Source organism: Miscanthus floridulus, chromosome 9, assembly GCF_019320115.1.
Source record: "Miscanthus floridulus cultivar M001 chromosome 9, ASM1932011v1, whole genome shotgun sequence".
Classification (NCBI taxonomy): domain Eukaryota; kingdom Viridiplantae; phylum Streptophyta; class Magnoliopsida; order Poales; family Poaceae; genus Miscanthus; species Miscanthus floridulus.
In genome coordinates, this window is record NC_089588.1 from 141,010,022 (window position 1) to 141,032,078 (window position 22,057).

General features: G+C 42.2%; 1 protein-coding gene across 1 annotated transcript; it reads right to left on the reverse strand.

Annotated features, from left to right (window-relative positions):
• Nucleotides 1-10,760: 10,760 nt before the first annotated feature.
• Nucleotides 10,761-12,527, reverse strand: LOC136483129 (9-beta-pimara-7,15-diene oxidase-like). The gene is made up of 2 exons (XM_066480225.1): nt 11,598-12,527; nt 10,761-11,393 (listed from the first exon to the last, which is right to left on the reverse strand). The coding sequence occupies exons 1-2, from the start codon at nt 12,525-12,527 to the stop codon at nt 10,761-10,763; spliced, it is 1,563 nt and encodes a 520-aa protein (XP_066336322.1).
• Between the last annotated feature and the right edge of the window lie 9,530 nt (nt 12,528-22,057).

Sequence of the window (22,057 nt, forward strand, 5' to 3'; positions counted from 1 at the left end):
TCTGCTCGCTGCCCGATGCGTTCTTTATTAAAGCCCAGCTATACGTGGAAGGATAGGTGGAAGGCACATGCTTCTCTTTACGATGTAAAGGAAAGACCTCTTTTAGAATTCTATACTTTCATTTCGGCTATTACATCTATGGGTCAACGAGTTTCTGGAGTCTCTTAAAGAGGGGATCGAAGCAAGGTCCAATCCCATTATTCTAAATTATTATAATACCAGTATCTCACAGATGAAGTGAGCAAGCCTTTCTCCAATGAATTCTAACAGCGCAGACTAGGCATCTTTATCATATTTCCATTTCTATATTAGTAAAGCCCCTTTCACTCCTTCAGGAGGCGAGGGGTGCTTTGAGTCTTGGTCTGGTTCTTTTCTTTTTGTCCTTCTACTTTCAAGAAATAAGGGCCCTTAGTGAGTCTGTATAGGTTTCTGAGTCACCGGTCCTTCAGACTAGCATTACACTTTTCCCATTTCGTACTTACATCGGAATTAGATTATTAAGTACAGGGCTGTGCAACATGTCAAATCGAGATCCAGCAGAGGATGACAAGAGAGGCTCAACTATCACGTATGCATAGGTACCACAACCTGTTGAGTTCAGTGCCGTAGGCATATATTACCACAACCAATTCAGATCTTTGGGAAAAAAAAACATCGGCGTGGTTAGCGCCCAAATGTCCGCGCATGTCAAGACGCCGCGCAGCCCGCCGTGATTTGCCCACCCCACATGCGCAGCCCGCCACCATCGTTGCGCCCGCCACTCATTCCCCTGACCTCCTCCTCTCTCTCCACTCGGGCAGGACCAGGAGCTGAGATAAACAACAAGCATGCCCCATCCGTAGGCCCAAGGCGCTTTGCACGCCCCGACCGCAAGCCCCCAACGCGCCCCGTCCTCAGGCCCCCGGCTCGTCACGCCCCATCCCCCTGGTGCCCGGGCTGTACGCCGATCACTCACCGCGTCCCCTTGACTCTCTGAACAATATGAAACACTTGCAACATGGAAAAATTGATTGCAAAATACGTCCGAAACAGAACAAATATTTAGAACATACACTTACAATATATTTGTGAAACATATGAAACATTTAGATAAAACACCTGCAACTTGCAATATGAAAATACTTGCTGCAACGTAAGACTGAAACAAATGAAATATTTGGAACATATTCTTACAACATATGTGTGAAATATATGCAACATCAAGATCAAAACACTTGCAATATACTGAAACAAATGAAACATTTTAAACAAACACTTACAACATACCTCAACATATGCCGATTTACTTTTGCAATATTCATATGAAACAATTGCAACGTACCTCTGAAACGACTGAAATACATGAAACATACATTTACAATATAGGGGAGCTTTTCTAGGATGAGTGTTTGCAACTTGCTTGCTGGCTTGACATGCACTATAAAGCTTGTCCTTCTTAAATTTCACATCCTTCAAACGTCTCACCAATTCATTCTTCATTAGCTTCTTGAGTGAGCTCATCCCAACATGTGCAAGTCTTCTATGCCATAGCCACCCAAGTGATGTTTTGGTGAATAGGCATGTCTTCAAGTTTGCATCTTCGGAGGTGAAATCCACTAGATATATGTTGTTATATCTAAAGCCCTTGAATATCACTTGATCATCTTTCTTAGACACAATCACTTCTCGGTGAACAAGAATTGAAAGCCAAGATCACATAATTGACCAACAGATAGCAAGTTGAAGCTCAAGGAAGCAACATATAGCACAATTGATATTGAATGATCATTTAATATTGCAACTTTGCCCAATCCTTGAACTTTGCCCTTTGAATTATCACCAAATGTTATCCTTTCTTGACCATCTACTTCTTCATCTAGTGAGGTGAACATACGAGTATCACCGGTCATATGTTGAATGCAACCACAATCAATAACCCAATGACTTCCACCGGTCTTATAGTTCACCTACACATAAGAGATCAAGCTAGTTGTTTAGGGGCCCAAACTTGATGAGGGCCCTTGACTTTCTCAACAAGAGAATTTGCAACCCAAATTTTCTTAGGCCTATTCTTGTTGGGAGGACCTAAGAACATGACTTTTATTTTTTCACTAGAATCCTTTCTAAGCATGTAATGAGCATTGAAGGCAAAGGGTCTAGCATGCTTGGGCAAGGGTTGTGGTGGTGGAGCTTGACACTCATGGGCAAAGTGACCTTCTTGTCCACACTCAACACATCTCTTTGGCTTAGGCTTAGACTTGTGTTGTTGTTGATGTTGAGCTTGAGCTTTCTTCTCTTGATTTGCCAAGTACCCAATATCACTTCTATCCATCTTCATGATGGTGTTCATGAGTAACCCACTTTGGAGATATTGGCCTTTTATGAACTTGCTCAAACCGGTCTTGAGATGTTCTTTCTCCAACTTGAGCTTCTTGTTCTCTTCTTTAAGTTCATCATGATTTTTCTCCATCTTGAGTCTCTTGTTCTCTTCTTTAAGCTTCTCATTCTCAAGAGCTATATCACAATCATGGTCAAGGTTCTCTATCATAATTGTGTTGGTGGTTGATAGCTTTTCAAGATCTTTCTTGAGCTTTTCATTTTCATTCTTGAGCTTGACATACTCATCATAGTTGTCGGCCTCAACCACCTTCTTGCCTTTGCTACTAGAACCTTGCTCAATGCTCTCAACAATCAAGTCATTACATGATGTAGCTATATCAATCTTAACAACATTGTTAGTAGTGTCATGTGGCTCATTGGATAATAACTCATGAGAAACAATAAGATTATCATGATTAACCTTGAGATTGGTATACTCTTCTTTTAGCAAATTGTAGCTAGTGGTGAGCTCGTTATGTATCCCCTCAAGTTTATCATGTTTTTCTTTAAGCTCCTTTTTAGAGGATTTGAGCTCCTTGAGTTTGGACGACACAGTTTTGTTTTCTTCTCTAAGCTCAACACTAGCTTTTTCGGCTATGTCATATTTTGCTAAGAGTGAGTCATTCTCAAGTTCTAGCTTTTCATTTTTAGCTCTTGTCTTTCTAATGATCTTAGTGTATTGATTTAGCAACTTGACAAGATCATCATAAGAGGGTGATTCAAATTCTTCATCACTATCACTATCATCATTGCTAGCATTATCATCACCACTACTATCATCATCATTTTGTACCTTTCGTTCACCCTTGGCCATAAGGCATAGGTGTGTAGAGGATGACGGTGGCGGTGTCGGTGAAGATAGTGAAGAATCAATTACAATAGCGGCCACAATTTCGTTCTCATTCTCACTATCATCATCGGATGAGCCATTTGATGAATCAATATCCGTGAGAAAATCACCAACAATGTATGCCTTGCTATTTTTCTTCTTCTTGTGATACTCCTTTTTGTATGGCTTGTTCTTCTTCTTCTCATCATCATCTTCATCACTTGAGTCATCTTTCTTGCCCTTGTACTTCTTTTTGTATTTGTCTTTCTTCGGTTTGGGGCATTGACGAGCTAGATGACCAAGTTCTCCACAATTATAGCAATCCATCTCGGAGATGGGCTTCCTTCTATTGCTAGTGAAGAATTTCTTTTTCTTGCCATCAAACTTGACACCATTCTTGTTGAGCTTCTTGAGTGTCTTGGCGGTTCTTCTCACCATGAGAGCAAGGCTTGCATCATCAATTTTATCATCACTTGAGCTATCATGATCAACTCTTGCTTTGCCCTTCTTCTCTTGGCTAGCCTTGAATGCCAAGTCTTTCTTCTTGGTGGAAGAAGAGCCATCTTGTGGTGTGATGTGCATGTACATCTCATGTGCATTGATCTTTCCCAATATTTGAGTTGGTGTAGCGGTGGAAAGATCACCTTGATGAAGCACCGTCACAATATGCCTATATTTGTCAATGGGGAGGACACTCAAGATCTTTCTTACAACGTCAGAGGGTTGTATTTGTGTGAGTCCAGGCCCATTGACTTCCTCTACAAGAACGTTCAAGCGTGAATACATCTCATTAGCACTTTCTCTAGGAAGCATCTCAAATGAATTAAGCTTTTTCATAATAAGGTGGTAGCGTTCCTCATGCTCACTCTTAGTTCTCTCATGGAGCGCACAAATGTCCAACCATAGTGCATGAGTGTCCTTGTGGTTCTGCATACGGTTGAAAACATCTTTGCAAAGGCCTCTAAAGAGGGTGTTTCTAGGCTTTACATTCCATTTCTCATAGTTAACTTCATCGTCTTGAAGGTTTGTGGGATCCTTAGGTTTTGGAAAGCCTTATGAGGCGGCTCTAAGAACTCCAACATCTAAAGCTTGTAGATAAGCCTCCATGCGAATTTTCCAATAAGGAAAATCATCTCCCTCAAAGATAGGAGGAGGTCCATTCCCGTGGGACATCTTGTTCTAGGCGGTTAAGCCTAATTTAGCAAGCACGAGGCTCTGATACCAATTGAAAGGATCAAGATGCTCAATAGGGGGGGGTGAATTGGGCTAATTCGAAATTTTAGCAACAATTAAACCCTACACTTAGCCCACTTCATCCCTTGTGCCCAGAATGTGTTTTTATTGTTCTACCACATAAAAGTTTTGCACCCTAGGTTTCATTCCTACTTTACCATGACAATTCTAGGAATATAAAGACAAGAAATGAATTGCTCAAATGTAAATGCTCAAAGTAAAGAGAGGAAAAGGAACACGGCGATGTTTTCCTAAGATATCGGAGAGTCGTCACTCCCCACTAGTTCTCGTTGAAGCACTCGCGCAAGGGTGTAGCTCTCCCTTGATCCGCACAAGAATCAAGTGCTCTCTACGGGATGATTCTTCGACACTCCATCACGGTGAATCACCCACAACCGCTCACAACTTGAGTTGGGTCATCCACAAGCTCCGCCGAATGATTACCAAGCTCCCAATCACTACCGAGCCATCTAGGTGATGGTGATCTCCAAGAGTAACAAGCACAAACTCTCACTTGACCACGACAAGCCCAATGAGAAGGGTGGATGCACAATTGCTACTCTCCTTGCACTAAAGATGACCTTAATCTTGGATTCTCAAATCTCAATCACCTCACTAGGCTCTTACTTTTTCTTACACTCTCAAGGTGTTACTCAGCTGAACAAATGGGTAAGAGACCTCTCTTGGACGAGTGGAGTAAGTATTTATACCCCCTCATTCAAAACATAATATTTGGAGGCTTAGTCAGCATTCTGCAGGGTGACCGGACGCTCTGGTCAGGGTGACCGGACGCTCCGGTTAGTTATACCCGCCACTATGTCAGAAAGAGCCGTTAAGTTCTGATCGAACTCTGACTTGCATCCGGTCAGCACTGACCGGACGCGTTCGGTCAAGAAAAGCGCTCTCTGGAACCTTATTGATGTTGACCGGACACTGGCACCCAGAGTCCGGTCACTTCACTGTTCAGCGTCCGGTCAGTTACCGCATCCTGACCAGCATCCGGTCAGCACCAACCGGACACATCCAGTCAGGAAAATCTCTCTCTGGAACCTCTCTGGAGTTAACCGAATGCTGTCACCCAACGTCCGGTGCACTCCCACTCAGCATCCGGTCAGTACTAGACGACTGCAGTTGATCAAATGAACTGACCGGACTCATCCTTCAGCGTCTGGTCACAACTAGACCAGCGTCCGGTCAATCATTTGACCCTCCATTCACTTCCAACTCTAAATCGTATACGATACTAATATGATGTCATAAATATTGCTGAATTTTTAACAAATTTGGCCAAACTTAAAATAATCTTAAAGTACTATTCGGGGATTCAGTTTAGGGACTCCACATTCATCCTCACAAAACACATCAGCAAAAATAATACTCCCTCCGTTCCCAATTATAAAACAATTTGACTTTTTTGGTACATCTATTTTTTTTTAAGAAATTGATACACCTATTTTGCTATGCATCTAAATATAATATTATATTTAGATACCTAGCAAAATGAATAAATCAAATTAAAAAAGTCAAAATGACTTATAATTTGGAACGGAGGGAGTATAATAAACCTTATAAATTCAAGTAGAAGGATTATGAACACGGTAAATGTATCTTTTACGACAATTGACAAGTTTAAATCATGGAAATATACCAGCCAGAATCATAATAGACTTCTTGTTCCAGTCGTAGACGCCAAGGAAGTTAACTGAAGCTTTTTGCAAAGAGTGTGAACACATTGTGACACCTAAAGAAAATCAAAGCCGAACACCTGAAGCTAAGAAAACAGACGAAAAACGATGCCGGATCGGAGGAACTTGTGGCGAAACCTCGCCATGTTCATACATACGGGGCATGAGTGGTGAGTGCATGGTAAGAGCAGCAATGGAGTTTTGCTGCAGACTTGCAGTCCAGAATGCTCCAGAGTGTAGCTAGCTGTTTGGATTGGATGCATGGCCAATACGTCGAGGACTCGAGGAGGATCGGAGAAGCTATTTGTGGTGCTCGTACGGTTCAGTTCAGCTGCTACAACTGCAAAGTGTCGTCTGAACTCTGAAACCGTGTTGTTTTGTTGTGCCCTGTTGTGTTGTGTTGCTGCTCTGCATGCCCCTCGGCGTACGACTACGACTACGAACTCGTCAGTCACTGGCACTGCATGCGACGGCCGGCGTGTAGACTGGCACGAAAGCCATGACCAGGATAAAAGTGGAAAGAGCTACTAGTTATACGCAAAACTATCTGAGTACGACATGTGTATAACTCTGGAATTAGTGGTCATAAATAAATGTATAAGTTAGGTTTGATATAGGGTTATATTTGAGATATAAAGCAAGCATTATATTTCGAAAGTGTAACTCAAGCCCCTGCGTGTTTTTCAGCGGTGATGGTGAATGGGCCATATCGCTGGTTGCTCGGGATATTCGGCCCAGTTACTACTATGCGGGGCCGTGGAATGCAGGAACCAGGAGGGACAGTTGGGGCCCACTTAAGCCCATCATCAGGGTCCTCTGCTTTCAACTTTGAGCAGACAGAGTAGGAAATCGCTCACAGCTTTAAATTTAGTTTGGGTAGACATGATGCAAAACGAAGACAGTGCTTACTAATTGTAGTTTTTTTTATATAGCTTGGATTCTTATTCTCATATTCTGTATCCATTGACCATCAATGTTTTCTAAGCTCTGTTTTAATCTATGTCTGAGACAGGGAGACATGATGCCAAAAATGAAGACAACTTTTAAAATAAATCAGAGATATTCTTAAGTTGTAATACTGATGAAACCATTCATTGCAAAGAATTATAACATAAATGTGAAATTTCTTAGTATCCGGAGTTCCCTTACAACAGTTTCCTTGATTGGCTTGGAATATTTTTTTTGTCCGATGTCACGTTCAAATCAGTTTCCTCACTGCCGCAGCCTTTGTCACTGATTTGGTATGAACTAGATGGAGTTTCAAGCAAACAGTGATTGGCGAAAGGAACTTGTATCCAACACACGTTGTGGGTTAGCTAAATAAGTATTATGTATCAAGTGATCATTGGCTCTCGGCAAAGACATTGATGTCAGTGGTGGTTGGTGAGCACCAAGTAACATTTAGGCTTCCGTTACACTGTCAGTGCCAAGTGCAACACTGAACATAAGGATCACGAACTCAACTAAATAAATATGCACATGCACACCTAAAGTTCAGCATGTATTCATTATGCATATCACGCTTCGGATTAACTTAAGCTGAATTGCATGGATAGAGACAATCAGTCTTCATTCTTCAACAATCAACACCAACACAAGGGTAGCTCCAGCTGGCCACACCTACCAGATCCAAACTACCCTGCAAAATTCCGTGCAATTCCGCAAGAAAGCAGTGTGCTATTCTGAACATTCCTTTCTTCTTAATGCAATACATGCCTACGCACGTTCGTGAAAAAAAAACTCAACAAAGCAGGTCCTGATGGTCACCATTGATTAGGACTAAAGCTTGGGCTTAGTCGGGGGACCACTGTTTCTTAAGCTAAAGTTTGGCTCAGAGCTGGAAATAATAACTAGTTCAGTGTGATTCCTCCACCATTGCTTCCATAATCCAAAAACTGGCTTGTCGTTTCTACCATGCCGTGTGAAATCATAGGTGAAAATGGTTTTAGACTAGGGAAACTGATTCCTTTCAGAGAGTGAAAAAGCAAGAAATGCGGAGGCTATCATATGACGTCAAATGACCAATATATATCAAGTGGTTCTTTTTTATAATAGGCCAATCAGTGTTTTTCATTAGTTATTATGCAAGAGATGTTTCCTTGTTCTTGGACTTATAACTGTCTAATATTCTTGCTTTCCTGAGTCTGATTCGTGGTTGGCTCGATTGAGTACATACACACAGATGATAGGATTACACAGACTAAGGGACTCAAACTCACATCTACGGATCTCTATCTGGATTGCGGAATAAAACTAGAGACCGGGAAACCCCAAGGAATGACAACCAGAGATAGGCTAGTTTGGGCAGCCTCCCCTCTTTCTTATAGAGCTATCACACAATTTCATTGCCCTTAGATATTTTTCCTGAACCACTTAACCCTAGTGGCAAAATTGTCCAAGTGGAGATCCGTGAATTCGACGGCCATGAGAACTTGACAAGATAGCTTCGCCTTGATGCAAATTCCCCGATGATGCCACGTGCCGCATCTAACTCCGCTCCCAGGTTTAGAGGCCCAAACCCGGTAAAACCGTCCGCCAGTGGTTTTGAGGCCCAATCCACCAAACCCAGCTGCAGAAGCGTCCGCTACGCCTCTTCCATGATCTCAACGTGTGTCACCGTCGGTCCTCGACCACTGCCTGGTCACGAAGTCCTTTTTCGCCTCTGCTAGACTTAGTCAGCGTCGTCTTGACTTGGTCAGCATAGTCTACTCTTGCTCGTCGATGGTCCCAAGTGTCAGCCACCCACGTCCAGTCTTTTGGCCATTTGGTCTCTCGGGCCAAGCCTCACATCCATCCTTCGCCGCTCCCAGTCCATCGACACGACACATCCCTACTTAACCTTCTCCATAGCCGTCGAACTTCTCAGTGCTCCACACTTGCACACCACAAAGCCAAGAGACATGTTGGACAACACACTCACAGTGAGGTTAGTCCCAAACTCAACCGAAGCCTGATCATCTCCTCACAATCACCCATCATCAATCGATACACATGGGCACATATCAACCATGTGTTCGCACATCAACGTAATAGATCGACAACCCAAACATCTTCTTCCTCCTCACAGGAAGGTTCACATCACCTGCCATGCCACTGAATCAAAATCCTTCCCCATTGCTAACATCTCGTATGATAGACACCATCTTGTATCGTGCCACTGACCATCACAACTTCACTTGTCCCTGATGTTGTCACGGTGCCATGGATCCCATTAATAGGATGAACAAGATGAACATACCAAAGCAAAAAGGCCCTCTAGGTGTGGTTTCGTAGTAACGGAACCGGCAAGCATCTCTAGGTACGTAAAGATGCTTCTTGAAATAATTTTAGATCTGCTTTTACTATCAAAAGGCATCTAAAACCACTTTTTAAAATGGCAAAGCTTTAGATACACTTTAAATGGTAAATAGTATCTAGACATATTACAAAGTGCACCAGACAATGGTTCAACGCCAATTAAAGATTTTTTTTGACGTGGTACTAAAAATGTTTCAAAATGAGATGAAGCTAGATATGCTTTAAATCATTATTAGCATTTAGATACATCACAAAGCGTATCAAACAACTATGCGTAGCCATAAAAGATGTTTTTTCATGCAATACCAAAAAAATCTCAAATTTAAAGGAAATTAAACATGCGTTGGACAACCCGTAGCTTGTAGGCACATTGTAAAGTGTATCAAACCACCATCTATGGCCTTCTAAAGATGAATTTAAATGTGACATTAAATATCCGTCAAAGTGACATGAAACTAAACACGCTATCCTCCATTTGTAGCTTGAACCAAAGGCACGTAAATATGCCTTTGAAAACACCTCAAAATGTCACACAAATCAGAAAAGGCCCTTGATTATTAGTAGCACTATAAGGTTATAGATCCTATAAACCACTACAACAATGTTGACATGTTAAAATCCATAATAGATGTCATTTTGTACATGTGTGTCATAGTATAAAAAGACCAAAGATCTAAAAAGTTTCATTCTAAAACTTCTTTCCAAACTATTTAGGGTGGAGTATCTACCAATATTCAGAGCGCTTTTGTTTTAAGTTTTAACACACTTTATTGGTACAATGAAAAACTATACTCACGGGCATATAAATATGATGTACTTCACATTGTATGTTTCATGATGTATTTTTGATTGTTCACTCAGTACCTATGAGATATTCCAAGCTAGATTTTTATGTCGTTTGCTGATATCTGTGGGATCTTCCATAGTATAAGTAAAATGTTCTCACTATGCATGAAATTTTTCCAATTTTCCAATATTAGACATGAATATTATGGAATACCATTCGTGCATGAATAGTAAACATCCTGTAACATTCATGCGTAGGACCAATTTATAAAGTAGTAGCAGCAAACGAGTCATAGTTGTGTTTTTTTATTTGTGTAGAAGTTGAACAGAAGTGTATTTACTCTTCATACTTATGGATAAACAAGAATTCCTTTACACCACACACCACACAAATCAAGTTACAATGCCATAGGACAGACATAAAATCAAAAAGATAAGACATCCATGCCCTTGGTACAATTTAGATCTGTGGTGTATTTTGCACTAAAACCTTCAAAGTATTTTCACATTAACTCACGTGATAAGAATAGGACCACCAAAAGTTGTTATACTGTTTAGTTTCACTGCAATTTTCAATTTTCAAATGGAATTGGAACATCATAAGGCGTCGCCACAAGGTGTAGTTGGTTGCGCCGCTTTGCTGTTGCACCAGCTGTTATGTCCATGTCGAGCTCCTCCGGAAGCATTTTGCCTGGTAGGCTCCAATCGAAGTAGTAGAGGAGCCGTGCCACGATGAGCTCCAGTACGGCCACCCCGAAGCTCAAGCCGGGACACATCCTTCTCCCACTACCGAATGGCAAGTAATGAAATTCTGAACCTTTGTAGTCACAGGTAGTGTTCTCAAATCTTGTTGGCCTAAACTCCTCAGGATTGTCCCAATACTTTGGGTTCCTTGCCATTGCCCATGCATTGATCACCACAATAGAACCTTTGTTGACCTCATACCCACCGATGTCACAGGTCTTCCGGCATAGATGTGGTACGAGGAGGGGTAGAATTGGGTGAAGCCGCAGTGTCTCCATGATCACCATCCTTGTGTAGTGTAGCCTGTCCATATGAGACTCGTGATGACGTGGGATTACGTTGTGAAAGGCTTCACGCACCTCTGCCTGTGCCTTGGCCATCTCTCTCGGATGTCTCATGAGCTCAGACATGACCCACTCAGCTAAAGCTGAACTTGTTTCTGACCCTCCTGTGAATATATCCTGCATACAAATACAGTTGATAGAAAAACAATCAAAATCATGTTGGGGGAAAAAACGTTGATCATACCCTGGTACATCTAAATTACAACTTTCAGTTTAAAAAGGGAGATTCAGAAATTTCAGATTAGCCTGCGGCCAAAGTTCAGTTTGGAGTTGCATTTTAGTAGAGAAGACATATAATAATAACCTCTAATCGGGACTTACAAATATCAAGGCCTTGATGTTGGTGTTCTTGAAGGGGAATCCAAGCTCCTCCTCGTCCCGGATCCTCAGCATGCTGCTCACAAGATTATCTTCTGCAGCCTCATCCTCCCCTGCACCACTATTGACCATCCTCTCCTTCCTCCTGGCTTCACAGTCCTCGATGATCTTGTCGAACATTTCATCGAGCTGCCTGTGCGCCCTCCGCATCCGGCGTCTCATCCCGGTCACCACGTCCACGATCCACAGGGACGGGAAGACGTCCGAGAGGCAGAACCCGAAGCTATGGCTCAGCACCACGGCGACCGCTGAATGGAACTGCTCCTTGCGCTCTTGGTTGCACACGTCGCCGAAGGTCGCCAGTCCGGCGATGGAGTTGGTGCACGATACCAGCAGCTTGCCGATGTTCACAGTGGCTTTATCTCTGGCGGCGGCGGTGGCGCGGATCTCTGCAACTAGGGACATGGTCTCGCTGTCCCTGATCGGCGCCAGCTGCCTGACCTTGTGCTTGCTGAGGAGCTGGAGCACGCAGAGCTTGCGCAGCGCCCGCCAGTAGTCGCCGTAGGGCGAGAAGGCGAGGTCGAGGGTGCCATAGCCGATGATCTCCGCGGCGATCAGGGCCGGGCGCGACGCGAAGTTGACGTCGTTGCTTTGGAGAACCTGCTGCGCTGCGGCCGGAGAGGAGACCACGACAGTGTCGATCTGTCCCAGCCGCAGGTACATCACCGGCCCGTGCTTCTCGGCGAGGTCCCGGAGAGCGGCCTGTGGCTGCGAGGTCACCATGTGATGGATGCTGCCGACGAAGGGGATGGCCCATGGGCCCGGTGGCCGCCTCTTCTTGGTGTTGGCTCTCGAACTGTGCCGGAAGGATGATACAAGGATGAGCAGTGAAGAGAGAAACAGGAAGACAAGGGCGAGTCCGCTTATCTCCATGGATGCTTAAGGTAATCAGCAAACGAGATGACTTTTACTTATAGAGGAGTATTAGTTATTTTGTACTTAGATACCTACTCCACTAGATGCAGTGCAACTGTCCAGGAGCAGTTTCCGAACTTTACGGAAAGTTGATTACAGAAATTAACCATTTGTTATCTTAGGCTGTCTCTGGTCTACAAACTGTTGTCGTCCAACCAAGAAGGAAAAGAGGGAGAGGAATGTAAAGCCTGGTTTGCTCTCTATATAAGTTTTTATCAAAATGTGACGCTTCATCAGGACTTTATATAGATGAGAGTCCCACATTATTGTAATTGTTATCATTATTCAGATAATAAAATGTAGCTCCCCAAATTTGTGCATTCTTTGTTTTACTTTTATCTACTATGGCATAGTAAGAGAAGGAGAGACAAACAAGGTCCTAACCACTGGCGATATATTTCACAATGCATCATTAGCACACTAGTCCATCAACCCATGATCTCGCATGGGCTAGAGCCAACATCAGTTACATAAAAAATACTTAATAAATTACATGTTTTTCTTTGTTTATTTTTAGTACAATAGGTATATTTTCTGATAAACTTATCAATTGCGCTGAACTAAATGTTCTCATCCATATCGATAGTTTGTTCCTATCGCATGTCATCTATGTGAATCTTTAGGGCTCATTCGGTACAGCTCCTCCTCAAGTGCTCCTCCCGAGGAGCCACTTGTTGGGGGCGAAGCCTTGCGCCCGAAGGCTCTTTAACAAAGTAACCAATCTTACGGGGATGTTTGAGCAGGTACCGTGGCGAAGAGTTAGCCGAGGGTGGGGAGCTGCTGTGGGTGGTGAAGCAAAGGCCAGCTGAGCACCAAGAGCGGAGAAGCGAAGGCCGGCTGAGCACCAAGTGTGGAGAAGCGATGGCCTGGTCGAGAAGCCCATGAGGAGGGAGCCTTCGCTTATATTCTCCAGTCTTCGGCTCTCTGATGGAGTGTGGCGGCGAACAGGGCCTTCGATCAGAAAGAGTCAAGCGAAGGCGATTGAAGGGGATGCAACGCTGATGTCGTAGCGGCGGCGGGAGTCAGACGGCATGGCGCGTGGCCCGGCTCGATTAAGGCCCATCAAGAGAGGCTTTTCATGTTGGAAAAGACACCAAAGACTGGAAGGGGGTCACTCTCGGGTAGAAATATCCCGGAATATGCCTTAGCTAGCATAAGGGCAATTGTGTACATGAGAATTATGAATAGAGAGTGATTTTTTGGCTCAAAACCCTAGACGTTGCCTCGGCACCTGTGTGCCCCTTCATGCCGAAAGCTGTCGCTCTGCAGTGAGCCTTCGAAGTTCAAGGCGAGGGAACTCTCTCTCTCTCTCTCCTACCTTGTCGTGTCCCTCGATTCCCAACACCAATTTTTTCAGCTTTGGCTCCTAATTCAAAAAAAAAAAAAAGATCCCTGACTCTTCTGCAATTCACAAGTAATCGTCTTTCAAAAAGTGTTTGATACTTCTCCTCCGTAGAATCTCATGCTGGAACTGGAGCCATGCCAAACAGGCATTTAATATACATTTAATTGAGACATTGGCTTAAACTATAGTGACTGTAGTTGCAGCCCATTTCTTATATGACATAATTAATCTATTTTCTTTATTTTAAATTTGAATCTTCTTAATTTATATAAAATTTTTATTCTGAAAAAAAGTTGAAACTCTCGTGCTTATAACATCTATTATGAACTCTCCTGTTGTACTTTATAAAATAAGAATTTTACATCATAGGTTACACCCTCAATTTAAAAACAATGATGGCATAAATAATCATATATAACCAGCATCACATTGCATAAGATCAGTGCTTGAGCTAGGATAGAATAGTGCTGCTAATTTTCAGAGGATGTTAATATCTATAATGATTGTTTACTCTAAAGGAATCTTAAGGACAGAAGATATAGGCACCTATGATATGCACTAACTCTTATTTTCAAATTTTTTTGAATTTCTTATCAAGGAATTGTATGTACAATAATGATTATATTATCAATATAGATATGTCAAACATATTTTTTAAAATGTATAATTATATTTAAAGTATAACTTATATAAATTATATGTCCCGGATTTTAAAATAATTTGTTAGTATTGTTAGAATGAATCATTAAGGAAATATTTTTATGATCGCTAAAACATAACATATATATTTATTGTTCATGCATGCACGTGTTATTGATCGGCAAGGTGGTACACCATGTATGATTACCTTAATAAAATTTTGAATATATTAATATTAATAGAAGTTGATAATACAGAAACATATATATGCTTTACGATTATTAAACAATACCAGACATGGGTAATTATTCATCCATTCCTCAACCTCGTCCCATCTCCATTTTGAAAATTGAATAAATCCAATGGCTATTATCATCAACAACGATTATAGTCAACAAAATTGATGGCCTAATGTTACAGATTTTGTGAGAATTTCTAATATTTATATTTTCCCCCTAGCAAATCTCAAGAAGATTAACATGAAGGCTTCATTAGACACCTCTAGTAAGAATTTATTGGATGTATCTTATTTTAGTGTGATGTGTGTTTGCTTGAAACATATGCCCTAGGATGCTCTACCAGTGAACTCTACTTCTAATATATGATTTGAAGTTACTCTTCTTTAATTCATTTTTCAAAAGCCCACCCTGGAGCAGGGTACAATGACTTACCAATAAAACCAAAGCGATGTCAAAGCTTTGTCATTTAGGAGGCTACATCACATCAAAGTCTAGAAAAATTGTGAAGCCACATATATAGTAGTAAATAATGGTGAGTCTTGTCGACCAGCATGGAGAAGACGTGTCAGCAATATTTCACGGGGATCAATTCAGTGTAAATAAATCATTAAGGCCCTGTTCGGTTACGTTGGAACAGGCCGGGAACGGCGTGGAAAAGTTTCTGGCTAGTACAAATTTGCGAATGATTTGTGCGGCTGGGAATGATTTCTGTAAAACCGAACGAGGCCTAAACCGTTTGGTTAAATTTCTTTTCTTAAAAAAGAAGCACACATACAGTTAGATCTAGCTCAACCATTGGTCACAAAATCTGGCGCTTGCAGCGCAGGTGGCTTGCAGATGCTAGCAGTGGAGTCTTGAGGCGGCTAGCGGTGATGTTTTAGTATTCCTCCCCAATCTCGAGGGACTTAATCGTGCTAAACAGATGTTCCTAGCAGCCAAATTTTAATCTCATGATGTCTCTAGCAGCAGTATTTTCATCCTGACCAAGAGTCCATGACCTGCAGGGAATCTATACAACAAATATGGTCAACGACTATAGGCCTTGAGGCGGCTAGCGGTGATGTTTTAGTATTGCTCCCCAATCTCGAGGCACTTAATCGTGCTAAACAGATGTTCCTAGCAGCCGAATTTTAATCTCATGATGTCTCTAGCAGCAGTATTTTCATCCTGACCAAGAGTCCATGACCTGTAGGGAATCTATACAACAAATATGGTCAACGACTATAGGCCTTGAGGCGGCTAGCGGTGATGTTTTAGTATTGCTCCCCAATCTCGAGGCACTTAATCGTGCTAAACAGATGTTCCTAGCAGCCGAATTTTAATCTCATGATATCTCTAGCAGCAGTATTTTCATCCTGACCAAGAGTCCATGACCTGCAGGGAATCTATACAACAAATATGGTCAACGACTATAGGCCTGTTTGGCACAGCTTTACCAACAGCTTCATGAGCTATTGTGAGTTATTTTGTGCTAAACATTTCTTTTAAAACAGCTCATGGGGTGAAGCTCCTTTTTTATGCTCTGACAGAGGAATGGAGAGAAGTGGAGCTGAAAATTCACGGCTCTCTCCCTCATTTCCCTCTCTAATTAAGCCATTGCATTAGGCTGTTGGTGAACCTATTTTGCCAAACATTGTTTTCTAAAACAGCTCAGTTTCACCGAAAAAGCTGCTCATGAAGCTTCACTGCTGATGCTGAGCTATGCCAGACGGGCCTTATATATATATATATATATCTAGCAGCCGTATTTTAATCGTTATTGCTAAGGCTAAATTGATCATCATTTGTCTCCCGGGAGACATCTCATAAATTGATCCTCATTCAACAAGCTCATCGTGAAGGGGACACGCAGCCCGTTTTGCGGCCAGACTGATTATTAGGCCAACTGCTTCAGTGCAGTTGATTGTTCTTAATTAGAATCATATGCGTAATATAATACAGATGCAATTCTAGTTTCTGAAATGACGGGCGGCGAAAAGCTGACACCACAAAAATGCAATTGCTGGAGCTGGATGGCCCTTGGTCACAGTAGGTAATGTATGTAGAGGATATAGGCATACAATGTTGTTGGACAGGTTACGGGGTTGTTTGACAGTTTGGACTTGTTTGATCACTGATAATTGGATATTGTGTACCATCTTTGTGCGTGAAACTTTTGACGCAACAGTTGTATAGTGATCAATACCAGCGGAAACATGTACACCTTGTTCCATGAGCACATACACACAGAGTAAGATGACAAATTTGGATATTTGTGACCGAATCCTTCTGCCCCACTGATTATATACTGATTTCGCATGTCTTTTGAAATTTGATACTGCACATGTAAATTCTTTATAGGGCCTATGACTAGGTTTAGGGTTCAAAGGGTTCGGCGCACGCTGGGGTCACGTTTTATAGGGCCTATGGCGTGGGGATTATGCCGAATCCCACGGAAATCGGGATCGGGTTCCACAGGGGAGGAGTCCGGCTTGGAGATGGGAGGAGGAAGACGTGGCTAACAAGCGGGCCTGAGATGGCAGCGGATGAAAGAGTGGGCCCCCGGTGCCAGCGCAACAGAGGGGGAAGAGAGTGGGCACACGGCGGCTGGGCCACTGCTGGCGCAGGGGGAGGCCGTGTGGGCGGCGCGGGGTCTTCCGGCCCAAGGGAGAGATGAGGAAAGTGGAGAGCGGGCAGGCCAGGCCAGATGGCACCATGTGCCAAAACCAAAGGGAGGAAAGCAGAGGGAGAGTGGGTTCTCGTGCCGAAAGAAACAAATGGTGTGTTTTCCTTTTTATTTGTTTTTTTATTTCAAAACATTTTTCAAACTAGTTTTCAAAAGTAGTTTGAATCATTTTGTGTTTTGGTCAAAACCACACATTCCAATAAATCATGTGCACCAGCATGAATGCTCAAACATGTTTCTACATCTTATGATAAATTTTAATTAAATAAAAAATATTATTTTTCTATATTTTCATGAGCAAAAAATACAGAATTAAATCAGTTTAACTATATTTCGAAAGTAGCAAATTTTGGGGTGTTACACCACTGAACTCTACTTCTAATGTATGATTTGAAGTTACTCTTCTTAAAAAGAACCAGACATACAGTTAGATCTAGGTCGATCATTGGTTGCAAAATCCGGCGCTTGCAGCGCATGTGGCTGTGTCGTGAGCCAGCTAGCGCTGATGTTTTAGTATTCCTCCCCAATATCTCGAGGCATTTATTAATCGTGCTAAACAGATGTCCCTAGCAGCCGAATTTTAATGTCGTGATGTCTCTAGCAGCAGTATTCTAATTAATACTGACAAAGCTAGAGTCCAAGACCTGCAGGGAATCTATATAACAAATATGGTCAACGACTATATATATCTAGCAGCCGTATTTTAATTGTTATTACTAAGGCTAAATTGATCCTCATTCGTCTCTTGGGAGACATCTGACAAATTGATACTCATTCAACAAGCTCATGTAAAGGGGACATGCAGCCCGTTTTGCGGCCAGACAGATTATTAGCCCAACTGCTTCTTCACTACACTATGGATTTTTTTATTCAGTGCAGTTGATTGTTCTCAGATTCATATGCAATTCTAGTTCCTGAAATGACGGGCGGGGAAAAGTGGACCCACAAAAATGCAATTTCTGGACCTGGATGGCCTTTGGTCAAGTACTAATGCATCTACACTACATAATGTATATAGAGGATATATGACTGCAATGTTGTTGGACCGGTATTACACTTGCTACAGGATTCTGTGACAGCTTGGACTTGTTTCATCACTGATATGTGCGTCAAAATTTGGACGCCACAATTGCATAGTGAATATGTGCGGAAACATGTACACCTTGTTAAACGAGCACATACGCAAACAGAGTAAGATGAGAAATTTTGATGTTTGAGAACTGAGTACGTCCGCCTCACTGATTATAATACTCATTTGACATGCCTTTTAAAATATGACACTCCAAAATGCAAATTCTTTCAACACAGGGTCTTCTCCTTATTATTATCATTTCCAAAAAAAGATTCTTTTCTTCTTTTCCTGCCACTCTACTAAAAGATATAAACATACCCTTTGCCTTATCCCTTTGACTTCTGGATCTTTGATTTGCATGCGCGTTCTTCTACAGGCACTTGACCTCTATCTCGTCGTGTTCTTCGTCCCCGACTACAACCATCCTACTAACTCCAAGATGGCTAAGCCCAGCAAGCGCATGGCCAACAAACCATCCTGGCTCCCAACTTGTGTGTATGTCTGGCCCAGAGAGGATCAAATGGATTTGCCTGTTAGCAGTGATCATGAAGAGGACAAGAAAGGCGACCAGATGGGTTGAATAGGAGCTGAATCCAATTTACTTTCGATTTCGGCCGCCGTCCCAAATCGATCCCCAAAGCGCTCAGAACACCAAGACTTCCAACTGAAGAGTACACAGGCCAACCGTTGACTGGATACCGTCTAAACAACTCAAAGAAAATAGCAGAAAAATGGAACTCTAACTGCCACACTTGGGCGCAGAAGTGCGGCCCTGAATATTTTCAGCACCACGAACCAAAATCCCAAAAAAGAAATCTGATCCAAACGAACTCCGACTGGGCTCAAACTTGGCACAGGGGAGGGTTAGGTAGTTTAGAAGGTAACCCAACAAGATCAATTCCAAAAACCCAAGGAAACTCTGGGGATCTGGATTCTTACTGACCGGATAGGGGTTTTCTCAACTTTGCTCAAATTCCCCCAAACTCGTGCTCATGAGAAGTCTGACCAAACCAGTTGGTAGATATGTTCCTCTAAGGTCCTACGTATCCATCCATCCCAATCGGTCTCAATCCTCATAATCTCCAAAACCACCAAAACGCAAAGGGAAGGGGTTCGGGAAGACAAAAATCCAAATTGATTCAAACCAAAAGAACTCGAGACAAGATCTTGGACAAGAGATTCTACAGGACAAGATTTCTTTATTGCCAAGATCAACAAGGTCTAGTCATACACACAGATGATAGGATTACACAGACTAAGGGACTCAAACTCACATCTGCGGATCTCTATCTGGATTGCGGAATAAAACTAGAGACCGGGAAACCCCAAGGAATGACAACCAGAGATAGGCTAGTTTGGGCAGCCTCCCCTCTTTTTTATAGAGCTATCACACAATTTCATTGCCCTTAGATATTTTTCCTGAACCACTTAACCCTTGTGGCAAAATGGTCCAATTGGAGATCCGTGAATTCGACGGCCACGAGACCTTGACAAGATAGCTTCGCCTTGATGCAAACTCCCCGATGTCGCCACGTGCCGCCTCTAACTCCGCTCCCAGGTTTAGAGGCCCAAACCTGGTAAAACTGTCCGCCGGTGGTTTTGAAGTCCAAACCACCAATCCCAGCTGCAGAAGCGTCCGCTACGCCTCTTCCATGATCTCAACGTGTGTCACCGTCGGTCCTCGACCACAGCCTGGTCACGAAGTCCTTTTCGCCTCTGCTAGACTTAGTCAGCGTCGTCTTGATTTGGTCAGCATAGTCTGCATAGTCTACTCTTGCTCGTCGATGGTCCCAAGTGTCAGCCACCCACGGCCTATCTTTTGGCCATTTGGTCTCTCGGGCCAAGCCTCACGTCCATCCTTCGCCGCTCCCAGTCCATCGAGACGACACATCCCTACTTAACCTTCTCCATTGCCGTCGAACTTCTCAGTGTTCCACACCTTCACACCACAAAGCCAAGAGACATGTTGGACAACACACTCACAGTGAGGTTAGTCCCAAACTCAACCGAAGCCTGGTCATCTGCTCACAATCAGCCATCATCAATCGATACACATGGGCACATATCAACCATGTGTTCGCACATCAACGCAATAGATCGACAACTCAAACATCTTCTTCCTCCTCATATGAAGGTTCACAGCACCTGCCATGCCACTGAATCAAAATCCTTCCCCATTGCTAACATCTCGTATGATAGACACCGTCTTGTAGCGTGCCACTGACCATCACAACTTCACTTGTCCCTAATGTTGTCATGGTGCCACGGATCCCATTAATAGGATGAACATACTAAAGGAAAAAGGCCCTCTAGGTGTGGTTTCGTAGTAACGGAACCGAAAAGCATCTCTAGGTACGTAAAGATGCTTCTTGAAATAATTTTAGATATGCTTTTACTATCAAAAGGCATCTAAAACCACTTTTTAAGATGGTATTGAAAGCGTCTCAAAATGGCAAAGCTTTAGATACACTTTAAATGGTAAATAGTATCTAGACATATTACAAAGTGCACTAGACAATGGTTCAACGCCAATTAAAGATTTTTTTTGACGTGGTACTAAAAATGTTTCAAAATGAGATGAAGCTAGATATGCTTTAAATCATTATTAGCATTTAGATACATCACAAAGCATATCAAACGACTATGCGTAGCCATAAAATATGTTTTTTCATGCAATACCAAAAAAAAAATTCAAATTTAAAGGAAATTTAACATGCTTTGGACAACCCGTAGCTTGTAGGCACATTGTAAAGTGTATCAAACCACCATCTATGGCCTTCTAAAGATGAATTTTAATGTGACATTAAATATCCGTCAAAGTGACACGAAACTAAACACGCTATCCTCCATTTGTAGCTTGAACCAAAGGCATGTAAATATGCCTTTGAAAACACCTCAAAATGGCACACAAATCAGAAAAGGCCCTTGATTATTAGTAGCACTATAAGGTTATAGATCCTATAAGCCACTACAACAATGTTGACATGTTAAAATCCATAATAGATGTCATTTTGTACATGTGTGTCATAGTATAAAAAGACCAAAGATCTAAAAACTTTCATTCTAAAACTTCTTTCCAAACTATTTGGGGTGGAGTATCTACCAATATTCAGAGCGCTTTTGTTTTAAGTTTTAACGCACTTTATTGCTACATTGAAAAACTATACTCACGGGCATATAAATATGATGTACTTCACATTGTATGTTTCATGATGTATTTTTTACTGTTCACTCGGTACCTATGAGATATTCCAAGCTAGATTTTGATGTCGTTTGCTGATATCTATGGGATCTTCCATAGTATAAGTAAAATGTTCTCACTATGCATGAATTTTTTTCCATTTTCCAATATTAGACATGAATATTATGGAATACCATTCCCGTGAACCTATAATTTTATTTTTAAAAAATATAATCATATTGTCGTCAATCTAGAACATCTTTACTGTGAAGGCGGGACACTGTTTTCTGAACTTCACAGCCGTGGGTCTCAAAATTTTATCCATGTGGGGTCTTAAAATTTTATAT

What these genes read in the sequence shown, in the direction of transcription:
- LOC136483129 (XM_066480225.1), bottom strand. Translation starts at nt 12,527, where the DNA reads ATGGAGATAAGCGGACTCGCCCTTGTCTTCCTGTTTCTCTCTTCACTG. An exon ending in ACATCAAGGCCTTGATATTT is followed by an intron (nt 11,394 to 11,597) that starts GTAAGTCCCGAT and finishes ATTTGTATGCAG; the next exon opens with GATATATTCACAGGAGGGTC.